Source organism: Atta colombica, unplaced genomic scaffold, assembly GCF_001594045.1.
Source record: "Atta colombica isolate Treedump-2 unplaced genomic scaffold, Acol1.0 scaffold198, whole genome shotgun sequence".
NCBI lineage: Eukaryota > Metazoa > Arthropoda > Insecta > Hymenoptera > Formicidae > Atta > Atta colombica.
In genome coordinates this window covers 2,359,480-2,371,480 of record NW_017259291.1, presented here as the reverse complement: position 1 = coordinate 2,371,480, position 12,001 = coordinate 2,359,480, and the positions used below count along the sequence as shown (strand labels likewise).

The 12,001-nt window shown below is 32.8% G+C and overlaps 4 protein-coding genes across 4 annotated transcripts in view; 3 read left to right on the top strand and 1 right to left on the bottom strand.

The window, feature by feature from the left end:
• The window catches only part of LOC108687025 (SH2B adapter protein 1), a 5,847-nt gene extending 5,417 nt beyond the window's left edge, over positions 1-430 (bottom strand). Inside the window, exon 1 of the mRNA XM_018192605.1 lies at positions 5-430. Within this exon, the coding sequence (XP_018048094.1) occupies positions 5-212 (208 nt within the window). The 5' untranslated portion in view covers positions 213-430. The remainder of the gene's footprint in view (positions 1-4) is intronic.
• A 1,655-nt stretch (positions 431-2,085) lies between these two features.
• LOC108687024 (protein JTB) lies at positions 2,086-3,764 on the top strand. Its single transcript, XM_018192604.1, has 4 exons — positions 2,086-2,155; positions 2,629-2,868; positions 3,144-3,377; positions 3,602-3,764. The coding sequence occupies exons 2-4, from the start codon at positions 2,813-2,815 to the stop codon at positions 3,762-3,764; spliced, it is 453 nt and encodes a 150-aa protein (XP_018048093.1). The 5' UTR covers positions 2,086-2,155; positions 2,629-2,812.
• Positions 3,765-3,808: 44 nt separating this feature from the next.
• Positions 3,809-5,679, top strand: LOC108687022 (glutathione S-transferase C-terminal domain-containing protein homolog). Its single transcript, XM_018192600.1, has one exon. It carries the CDS (start codon positions 3,809-3,811, stop codon positions 5,588-5,590), a length of 1,782 nt encoding a protein of 593 aa, XP_018048089.1. The 3' UTR covers positions 5,591-5,679.
• Positions 5,680-7,303: 1,624 nt separating this feature from the next.
• Positions 7,304-11,524, top strand: LOC108687023 (U3 small nucleolar RNA-interacting protein 2). Its single transcript, XM_018192603.1, has 8 exons — positions 7,304-7,420; positions 8,156-8,280; positions 8,348-8,445; positions 8,541-8,768; positions 9,668-9,780; positions 9,852-10,048; positions 10,857-11,200; positions 11,286-11,524. The coding sequence occupies exons 1-8, from the start codon at positions 7,367-7,369 to the stop codon at positions 11,522-11,524; spliced, it is 1,398 nt and encodes a 465-aa protein (XP_018048092.1). The 5' UTR covers positions 7,304-7,366.
• Positions 11,525-12,001: the final 477 nt, after the last annotated feature.

Here is a 12,001-nt window from a genome sequence, read left to right as displayed (position 1 = left end):
GCCGCCGCCGCCGCCGCCGCCGTCGCCGCCGCCGTTGTCGTCGTTGTCGCAGTCGTCGTTGACGTTGACGCAGTCTCCGTAGTTATCGTCGTAGTCGTCGTTGCTGTCGGTGACGTCGTCGGCGGCTTCGTTGCCGTCGATGCCGTTGTTGCCGTCGTATTAATCGCCGGCGATATCGCAGGACTCGGCGTGCTCGCGGCGTAAACACTCATTACCGGCGTCTGGCTTGCGTAGGGGGCGGAAGACTTCCCCCCCTTGTGTCGCCGTCGCCGCCACCACCACCGCCGTCGTCGTCGTCGCCACCCGTCGCCCTCCACTCTCACGTCTCACCGTCGCCACTGCTCCCCTCGGCCCTCGAACGTCGCTGCCGTTTAGGGTGGATACGAGCGCGCGCTACAGACATATCACACCCCGCATCACGTCGTACGCGCGCTCGCCGTAAAACTAATCATGGCGGCTGCTGAATGGTCACAATCCAATACATACGCATACATATACTGACGTATACTTAATACACGCACGCACACACACACATCACACACACACACACACACACACACACACAGAGAGAGTGAATTCTGCAAAAAGAAGGGAGAAGAGTAGCAATAAAAAGAGTATCAGTGAGAGGATGTTGATATGATCATGTGTGAGAGAATCGCTGAGTTTGAGATTTGAATAAGACTTAAGATAAAAAATTCGATACATTAGAATTGTATATATTCTTTCTTAATTCATCATATTGATCTCTTTTACGAAGAAAAGAAAAGCTAACCGATGTGACAGATTAATTGTAACCGATGATAGCTAAAATTCCAGAGCAACCGGGGAGCGATTTCGCTCTTCGATTAACTTCACTCATTTATTTGCGACGATCTGTCCTTTTTTTTATATTTGTTTTTCTCGTCTGTATCTCCCGCTGCCGGGAATAAACGATATATAGTGATCATCGATGGACTTTATCGGGACCGTGCTGATTTTTATCACGACCGTGTCAAAATCAAGGACTCGCACATTTGTACGATCGTGCTTGCCTCGCAGAAATATTTATGGGTATTATGGAGCACACACACAAAATGCGTGATCTGCGCGATACGCGCGATTCGCTTCCACTCGTTCTATACTGGCGCAATCTTTTATTCTCCTTCTCTCTCTCTCTCTCTCTCTCTCTCTCTCTCTCTCTCTCTCTCTGTCTTTATCTTTTTCGATTTTATAGAGGTTAAGGCTTAAACACGATACACAGACAACAGGAACGATAACGAGTCTAATCAGAGTTCTAGGATATAATATTGAACTTACACTCCAAGCTCTGATTAGACGGCTCGTTATACCCTGTTGCCTGTGTATTGTGTTTAAGCCTTATTCTTTGTTCGCCTGTGCCTATTGCCTGTGCCTATTGTGTTTGAGCTTTTAGTCGCGTGGTTCGTTCCGTTCCGTTGTTAATTTCCACTCATCGCTCGACGATACCATAATGATTCCTGCACAGAACGCGACAATGCTTGCGGCAGTAGTTATCGCACAAACCAATAATTCTATGTTCTTAAGTCGGCCTCACCACGCAAAACTTCTAAAAATGATGTAATATTACTTCCGCTGCGGCAAAAGTTGGATTCAGTTCAACTTTTGTCGCGCGATGGAAATTACTTTCGAGCAAGCGAATTGATGTGGCTCCCGCACTGAATGCAGCAACTTTTGAGCAACTTTCATAAGTAATGAATCAATCAGAGGGCTGCATTAGTGTCTTAAGCCGGTTCTACATTAGTTGCAAACCGATAATATTTCCATTAATATTAGCCCAATATTTGGGGGCCAATCTATTCATTGGCCTAGTTTCCATCGAGAGTTTAATCCACGATTCAGAATGTAAAAACCAATCACAGTCGAGTATTTCCCTGTTACAGTCGAACGATATGACAAGGGAATACTCGACTGTAGTTGATTGATTCTTACATTCTTATATTCCGAAACCCTCGGTGGAAACTAAGCCATTAATATAAAATAAAATTCTGCTTTCTGATTGGTTGCAGAACGTTGTACAACGTATGTCGGATCCAGTGTGAATTCAGCAATAGTGTGAATCGAATTCAACGCTGGGCACAGTATAAGGGCATATATAATATGTGCGCTGGGATCATTCGGAGCGATCCCGAAGTCCTGGGTTACGTTCCAAAACTTCCTCTCCGAGAAAAATTTTACTCGAAATATATAGTACACGTAATGTATATTATAGCACATAGAATAAAATCTTCCTTGAAGAGGAAGTTTTGGAACGTAGCCCTGAGAGATAAAACAAATAATGAATGCTATTGCTTGCAAAATGGGTCGCTAATTGGTTCAGAAATTGAACGAGTGCGGCATCATCAGAAATGCTATACCTTGCTTTTCATTATAATCGCGTACACGTTCATAAGTTTGTTCGCATTGCATGCTCTGACATACTCTAAAATGTTCCTACTATGCATTTACTAACTCTAACGCGATCGTTGAAGTGAATAGAAGCTATAACAGGAGCACATTGGAGCAAATTGGAGCATGCGACGCGAACAAACTTTTTATGTGTTCAGACTTCTTTGCATTCTTTGAGCTTCTTTCATGATGCATCATGGGTTTTTCTCTCTCTATTCCGATTAGATTAGAATGAATTAGACATAATTTGATATGGTTAGACATTAATAAGAAGAGGAAGAAAGATGAAAAGTACAAGATACTCACCTACAAGAGATAAGTCACAGTCTTTCTCTATAGAGCTTACAGTGGTGGATCTGTAATATAATCAGAGTGGAGTGTGATTATTGAAAATAGAGAGAAATTCGAAATGATCGAATCTTGCACGAAGAAGCGAATGTTGTTAGGTATCACATTTTTAGGAGGGTTAGTTCTTTTCATATTTTGGTAGTATTTTTCATATTTTTCGAATTAAATGTATATTTGGAAACCATTCGGAGTAGCTCCAGAATAATGAATTCTATCATTATATCATTTTATCATCAACATTTAAATAATAGAGATAAAATACACGGAGGTACTCAGGTGGTATTTCGAACATAGCCTAAACAGCAAACTGCTGCAGAGGCATAGATGCAGGCTTTGTTAAACAAAGCATTTATGGAGAAACTTAATTTCTTGTATAATTATATTCTTTATAGATTAACAGTTTTAGCGCTAATTATCGAGAGCCATTGGACGAATAGCTCAAGTAAACTTTATGTTGATAATTATGAGAATAATTCCTCCTGTATCTCTGGCGAGGAGTATGAAGTGATATCCGAATGTCATCCATGTACTGCCTTTGAAATTGCTAGTGAAAGCATTGATGTTTGTGTCCATGCAAGATATAAAGAAGTGCTGAAATGCAAGAGCGGTGAAACAATAACAAGAAGGTAAAGCATACTGACAGAGAATTGATTGTCTTGAAATAAGGTGAAAATTAAAATTAGAAAAATAAAATTAGAAAATAAGTGAATTTATTAAAATATTTATTAATTGATCAACACTTAGTGAATTTGCTCACTTTTGTAATTTTTGCCTTGTTTCGAAACGCATAATCACCAGGATTTGGTATATCTATTTGATTCTATACTATGTTCTTATATTTGTATTACAGTTGTGACAAAGTAGCTTGGCTAGAGGAAAAAACATTCTGGAAGTTTGAGGGTTTCATGTTTGCTGCAGCAATATTCTCTTGCTTAGCTGTATATTGGAGAGAGAATATATTAAGACAGAGAATAATCAGAAAAGTAGCAAGACAATTACGAATTAGCGCATGAATGCTATGAGAGTTGAGAAAAGTAGATAGAAAAGTTTTATATTTATGTATTTTTCACTTGTTCAAGAAAAAGACAAAGAGAAAGAAATGGAGGATAAAATTGAGAATAAAATAGAGAAAGAAATGGGGAGTGAAATATATTTAGCTATATATTCTATGGCAGATTTGTGTCTTGTTCCAGTAGAAACTCTAGTAACTTTTTTTACTATAAAATACTGTGACTCTTCAATTAATATTAAGCTAGTACCAAGTAAACAGAATTTAACTGAACAAGCTTACATGATAGATCTCACAGATTTTGTTTATGAGATTGTAAATGAAATGCCTTATTATGCAAGCTCGTTTGAATTACCAATTATCATTGTGAATGAAGACAGCTGCATGGCTGGTTTGTGCACAGTATTAAGACATATTGTAAAAAATATGAATCCAAGTTTACTAAACGACAAAACTATGTTATTAGGTTTTAAGGATTCCTGCTTAATGGCTTGTTCGGAAGCAAGTGTGTGGACTAAATTTTGCGAGGTTGATTTAATTTCAACTCTGAAGTCTTTAGATACAAAGATTTTAGAGAACTCTGAATTACCTGTTAATTTAGCCAGATTTGAATACCACATGTCTCAACCACTTAGAGTGCACAATTTATACAAGTATATTGCAAGCAAAAAGTTTGATACTGTTGATATAACTGAATGTGATAAGACAGGTATGCCGATACATAAGTATGCGGATAGTGGATACATTACATTAGCTGACTTAATTATTTTTGTGTGTATGCATATTCTACTGAATATGTTTCCAAGCCAGATATCAAAGCTGATACCCTTAACAGTCCAATGGTATGACAGAATGTTGGATGATTTTCGCATACGAAGGTGCACAAAATATTTACCTTCACAGAGCCATAATTCAAATATACAGTATACTCTTCCAGTTGTAGTAAACGAAAGCTTATATAAGAGCGATTATAAACGATACAAACCAAAAAACCGCATTTTCACAAGGCAAGAGGATATAGAACATTCGTTGCAGTTGATCGAAGACATGAATATTTCAATGCAACTTGATGTTGAACCATTTGGTATAGAAATAAATTTAAACTGGTCTGATATCCCTTTTGAAGCTACACCAGCAGGCGGGTCATTGCCAGCTGCAAGGCTGCGACGGAAACAAGATCAATTGCAGAATCTGTGCAAACCCGTTTTGAAGTTGGCGAAGGCAGGGGATATTATTGTAGATTTCTGTTCGGGTACTGGTCATTTGGGAATATTAATAGCATATTTGCTACCTCATTGCACAGTTATTCTGTTGGAAAATAAAGAGGAATCTTTGAATCGAGCCAAGAAGAGGGTGGAAAGAATGAAGTTAACGAATGTAAAGTTTTGTCAGTGTAACCTGAATTATTTCAAGGGAGATTTCGACATTGGTACGTCATTACATGCTTGTGGTTTATCAACGGATTTGGTAATTCAATGTTGCATACGAAAGAATGCGATTTTCGTGAGTTGCCCTTGCTGTTATGGCTCGCTGCAGAATTGTCATCAGCTAACGTACCCGCGAAGTGATGTTTTTAAGGAGCATGTTAATAATAGAGAATACTCATATCTCAGTCATGCAGCGGATCAAACGCATGACGAATTAAATATTAAGACTAAACAAGGCTACAAATGTATGACAATTGTAGATACGGATAGAAAACTGTTTGCCGAACAATTTGGGTACAAAGTTTATTTCGCTAAATTAATTCCAGAAACGAGTTCACTTAAGAATCACTTGTTAGTTGGTATACCAAAAGATAGGCTAACACATGATTTATGTGATATGTAATTAAATGTGTCCGCTAAATGATTCTTATAAGTAAATGGTAATTAAATGTGTCCACACTGTAGGACTTTTGTAAATAAATAACATTTACGTCAGAACATTAATTAATTATGCTAGCAATTTTCTTACATCAATATGCAAACATTTTTTATTAATTTTTTGAATGATAAGGAGTTTCTTTTATTATAATATTGAATTATATATATAAAAGTTTTATCAATATTTTTTATTGTAATATCAAGATTATCATATATAAGATATTTATTTTATATGTAATGTATGTTTATAATTAATTTTCAAATTAATAAAAATTGATTAAAGGGGAAATTTTTAATTTCATTTATATTATATTACGAGAGATTTTTTGTTATTATAACAAAATAATGTATTTTTATATTATATATTATATAGGATTCATTATATTAATTCCGATGCCTTGTATATGTAAATCTTCATTCTGACTGCATGTCTCAATACAATAGACTTTATTCTTAACCTATACATATAGTCAACGAAAAACTAATAAATAAGCACATTTATTTTATCTTTCCTTAATAAATATGTTATTCATCTTTTTTTTTTTGAAAGAAGAAAGATGAAATAACATACTTATCCATGAATCATATACAAATCGTGTGCTGCGAATATTTACAGTATTATTACAATGCTGAAACCTGTGTTGTATAGGCAGATACATCAAAAATATAGTCTGCTAATATTATTAAATGTTGATTTTCTAAATGTTTAATAATAATTAGTTATATTTTATAATATTTATTGAATATTTAGAAAAATAAAATTATAGTATCGAAAGACAGTAATTAATTACTTATTTTAAATATTAAAATACTATTGTTCAGTATTTCTAGTACTCCAAATAAGTAATTAATTACTTTTTTCAATAATATATTGACTAATATTATATTTCTGTAAAGAGCCGGAAACATAATGAAAAGCACAAATAATAGGAAAAAAATTTCAACCTATCAGAAATCATGTATACTAGAATGGATGCTTTCTGATCTGCCTTCTGATGATAGATTAAAATCTCTTATTCCGTGTTCCTGTTAGGACAAGCCGAAAAGCACAGGCAATCAGTCTGTTCGCGTTGTTCACACATTTTGCACACAGCATCTTCGTTTTTTCTTTTTTCAAAGCCAAATATATATCCATCTCAATTTAAGTGCAAAAATATTTAAGAATTTCATGTAACTATTGCTTGTACTTTTGATGAAATTGGCCCTAAAGCCAGCGGCACACGATGCTTGTTTTCTTGTTGGATTGCTAACTGTATTGGCTACGATGCTGTCAGTACCAGCATTGCAGCCAATACAGTTGCAAGATTCTATCCAGTTAACAACAGGAAAACAAGCATCGTGTACCGCAGACGTAACTAATAATTGTCTATTAAATTATTTTAATTTCAGCGATGTAAAGAATATTGTACTAAATTGGTATGTACAATATGCATCAAAATGATTAATTAAATACGCATCTCGTGTATATGTTTATACGTGTCACCGAAATTAAGATAATTCAGGCCGTGTTCCAAAATTACTGCCAGCACTGAAAATGCTGCTACAGTTTACGTCACGTGCACTATAGACTTTCAGTACTGGCAATCAATTTTGGAACACAGTCACAATAAAAAGTTACTAGTTAGTACTAAGTGCACGATGTAAACTAGGCCGAAGTCACAGGAAGCACATTCTATAAACGAAAAAGACGCACGTGGTTTAAGAAGTTCTTTTCATTTACAATAATTATTCCGTTAATGCGATGTCATTTTTTATAAGAAGTGGGAATCGAGGAAATGGTACACAGAAGCGTAAAGTAAGCTTTTCAATTTATCATATTTTCTTTCCGAAATGTGTTCTCTAATTTTTTACTGTTTAGAGGTTAAAGCCTATTCTACAGTATACTTTTTGTTCCCTGTTTCTTGCTTTTTATCATTTTTTAATTTGGTCTGTGCCTCTTATCCCGTTTTTGTTTTCTGTCGTTCGAAGTAAAAGTTAACAAATTTCGGAAGAAAACACGAGACAAAAAATACAATTGTCAATAAAACAATCAAAAAGAGGGAAAAAAAATACAAATTTTATAAGAAATAATAAATTATAAAATTAACATTAAAAGTTGTAAATATATCCAAATGGATTTCATTAATGTTAAAAATTGTTGTAAATCATAAATTGATATATTGACATTTTTTTCAGTACAATAGCAAAATTTTTTTTTATTGTTATTCCGGTGCACTCCTTAATAGAAAATCCCCTCCGAAGAAAATTTCACGATTTGCCCATGTTGCATTCTAAAGCAAATAATGATATCAAACTATGATTAGGCTACATGGAATCTCGAGACATAAACGAAGAGATGACACATTTTGATGGACGTGACATGGTCATTATGTATGGAAATAAAATTAAAAATGTCACTGAAACACCGTGCCTCTTGATTACTTAGATTTTAACACTATAAAGCACTATGTTATTCATAATTTTTTACTTATGTATGATTTAATGTATCGATGTGACTGTTCATTTTAATTTTCTAATTTTATTATATTAGCTCAATGGCCACTTTAATAAGAAATCTACAGCTCAGTCAAAATTAAAGAAATTAAAGAAGTCCGAACTTGATGACAATGAGAGTATTGCCAGTACAGATGAAGAATTTGCAGAAGAAAATTTAAGGTAACACTAATTAAATACATTAGAAGAATATAATAATCAATGAGTATTACAAGATTTTTACTTATAGAAATGAAGCACAAAATGAAACTGAAGAAGAGGAGGAAACTGCACAAGAAAAACGTTTAAGGCTTGCAAAGAAATACCTTCAAGAAATTGAAGAAGAAGGTATAAAATTCAATGAAGTATTTTTATATTTGATCTATATTATTTTGGAAAGAGAGAAAATGATTTTATGTAATGAATAAATTTTGTTATTATAGAAAAAGATAGAGCAGAATTTGAAGAAGGTGCGGTCGCGCAGAGATTACGTGAGGAATACTTAGAAGAAAAAGGTCGATTAAAAAAAAATGTAGCAATATATTATACTGGCCATGATCATCTCATAACATTGAGGTGTAAAGAACATAAAGCCTCTATTACCTGTATCTGCCTTTCAAGCAATGGCAGTATATTATATACAGGATCTAAGGATGGCAGTTTAGTCAAGTGTAAGTTTATAAATTTTAATGATGATTACGACGGAACTTAGAACATGGAAAATAATCGAAGAATCACACAGTTAATATTTAATGCGAATAGTATCAATAGCATTGACGCGATTAAATAATTCTCATCAATGAAGAGAATTTTTTATCGGTGGAGACGATAGATATTTTTTTTCCAATGACACTACGATCTAAATGGATCCGAGTCTCTAGACGAGATTTTGAAATAATGATTTTTCCAGAATTAGTTTAATCTATATAATATTAATAAGGCTCTTACGAATACAATTCAATAATATAATTCAATCATAGTGAATTAACAGGCTATTTGAGCCGTATTGGATATTATTTGAGAAATTTTGTCAATATAATAATAATTTATTAATATTAATACGTACATTTCAACCTTTTTACTTGATCTTTAGTGATCTTATTCTAATTAATTTTATTAAATACCTAATTTAGATTTATATTCGCAGTCTTTCTTAAATGCATAATGATAAAATAAATCCGAAGGAATCAATTGTCTTCAAATTCAAATTCTTTCAAACTCCAATTCAGGGATGTACGGCTCCTCAACATTGTCAGATGGAAACATTAACATACTTTACTAACGATTATGCTAACAAATTAGCGTTATATTCTCATTTTTGTTAAGACTAACTAAATTTGTTAAGGCTGATCAAATCAAGGATTGAATGTTCAAAGAGACATATCGGGTTCTCAATGTTAAACTTAAAAATTACTGTTAAAAATTATTGTTAATATCACTAAACACCTAAATATTTTAGCTTAGATAAATAATACATAGATAAAGTCCTAAAAATGATAATTATTAATATTTAAATAATTATCTGTTTAAATATTATTTATTGTGAAATAAATTGATAATTATTTATTAGGGTCAATAAAGGAAAAGACGAAATTAAAAGCCATCAGAGGAAATAGAGGAAAGAAAAATCCTGGAATGAAATCCATACGATGTTTGGCAATTAGCACAGATGGAAGATTTCTTGTGAGTTTAAGTGAAATCTTTTTTCATTTTATAAAAAAATTTGAGATAAAAAAGACAAATCTTTTTTATAGGTAGTAGGAGAAAGTGGATGTAAAGACATAAAAGTATTCTCTGGTGATACTCTTAACCATATAAAAGATTTAAAAGGTCACAGAGGTTTAGTATCTGGATTAGTATTCCGTAAAGATACTCACACGTTATACTCCGCTTCCGAAGATAAAAGCGTGAAAGTTTGGAATCTAGACGATATGGCTTACGTTGAATCTTTGTAAGTTTTTGTAAATCTTTAGTATTTTTATTGTATATTATAGTATACATTTTATATTTTCAAATACAAAAGATAGACGAAATATACTTCTTTTAATAATAAAACATTGATATGTCATTTTTTATCTTCAATACAGATAGAGTTCTTTCTCTTATTGAAATAGAATAAAGGCGCACATATTTGAGTGTAGCTACTATGTAATGTTATACTATTTTTCTAGCAAAACATCTTCCAATTGTTTAAAAAATAGCGAAAAAAATCTATTTTTACTCTGCTTTTCAACACTATAAATGATTCAATGATATTAAAATCAAATGCATTGATCAAAAAAAATATTGACATTTTGACAAAACAGAGCAATTTTGGAAAATAGAATGAAAAGCAAATTTCCTTCTTCAATATCATTTATATAAACAATTGAAAAATTAAAAGAATACAACATTTCATTGGTAACCATTCAAGCATTGTATGATTCTATTTCAACAAGGAATAAGAAAAAAACAAAAAGTAAAAGATGAGATGATAGACTAGAAATCTTCATAATAATAAAAAAAAGTATATTTCCTAAGTATTTATATTATTTGTCCGGAAAGTTCGTGTCGACTAATCTATATAATTTAATAATCTATATAATTTAATAAATGTATACTAAAATTTAAATCTTCTGCGTTTCAATTTTCCTTCAAAATCGGCACGAACTTTCCGGACAATCCAATATTTTGTCTAACTTCTGTATACGTATATATTGAATATTGAATTTGTTAATTTTATCTTTAAATTGTTTCTGATTGTGTCACTATTCTTATAGATTCGGGCATCAGAACGCTATCACCTCTATTGACGCGCTTTCACGAGAACGTGCTATCACAAGCGGTGGTTACGACGGAACCATCAGAATTTGGAAAGTAGTTGAAGAATCGCAATTAATATTTAACTCCAGTAGCGCCGGTAATAGCATAGACGCGGTTAAACTTATCAACGAAGAAAATTTTTTTACTGGTGGAGATGACGGACAACTTTGTGTTTGGGGATGTTTAAAGAAGAAGCCGCTGTGTTCGATGCCGCAGGCGCATGGTCTGGACAAAACCAATGGTCAACCGATGTGGATTTCAAGTATCGCCACATTATTAAATACAGATTTAGTAGCATCAGGTGAATTATTATAATATAACCTTGTATTCATGTTTATTATCTATATTTTTCCTTTTTTTATTAATTATTCAATTATAATTTCTAGGATCATGGAATGGTACAATCAAGTTATGGCACTGTAGTGAAAACTTTAGATCTTTAAATTTGTTGTTTGAAATTAAATTGATGGGTTTCATAAATGCGCTAGCATTTACTCCTGATGGAAATCACCTTATTGCTGGTGTAGGTAAAGAACATAAAAATGGTAGTTGGTGGCAAATATCTGAAGCAAGGAATTCTATTGTTATTATACCATTAGTGCATAAGCAAAAGACAAATAAATAAATTAGATAAATTTGTATAGATTTAATCCTTATACTAATATGTATATAGATAGACTAGATTTATATATATATATATTTTTTATTAATTATGGAACGTTTTACTTACCTTTCACTTTTAATTATATTCCTAACTCAAAAATATCTCTTAAATAAAATGAAATAAATTAATTCGATAAAAATATATTAATTATATTAATGTTCTTATAGTATCTTATAATATCATCTTAATGCGATGAGAAAACTACACTCCAACAATGGTTTTGATGTGAATGAAATGAAAGAAATATTGGTCCACAGTACAAGTATTTATTCTGTACAAAAGTTGAGTTATAAAATATTATGTCCCTATTTTAGGTCTTGTTTTAGTCTTGTATACCATGCCGTCTTGAGTACATTCGTATAATAACAATATCGTCGCATGGAACGCTCGCGTCCGTCCGAGATTCTCCGCGTTTTCATTACTTTATTTTATTCTGAT

Bases quoted from the DNA above. Each gene is read 5' to 3' on its own strand.
- LOC108687024 (XM_018192604.1), top strand. From the start codon at position 2,813: ATGATCGAATCTTGCACGAAGAAGCGAATGTTGTTAGGTATCACATTT. The intron at 2,869-3,143 runs GTTAGTTCTTTT...TATTCTTTATAG, and splicing joins GGTATCACATTTTTAGGAGG to ATTAACAGTTTTAGCGCTAA. The intron at 3,378-3,601 runs GTAAAGCATACT...TTTGTATTACAG, and splicing joins GGTGAAACAATAACAAGAAG to TTGTGACAAAGTAGCTTGGC.
- LOC108687022 (XM_018192600.1), top strand. From the start codon at position 3,809: ATGTATTTTTCACTTGTTCAAGAAAAAGACAAAGAGAAAGAAATGGAG.
- LOC108687023 (XM_018192603.1), top strand. From the start codon at position 7,367: ATGTCATTTTTTATAAGAAGTGGGAATCGAGGAAATGGTACACAGAAG. The intron at 7,421-8,155 runs GTAAGCTTTTCA...TTATTATATTAG, and splicing joins ATGGTACACAGAAGCGTAAA to CTCAATGGCCACTTTAATAA. The intron at 8,769-9,667 runs GTAAGTTTATAA...ATTATTTATTAG, and splicing joins GGATGGCAGTTTAGTCAAGT to GGTCAATAAAGGAAAAGACG.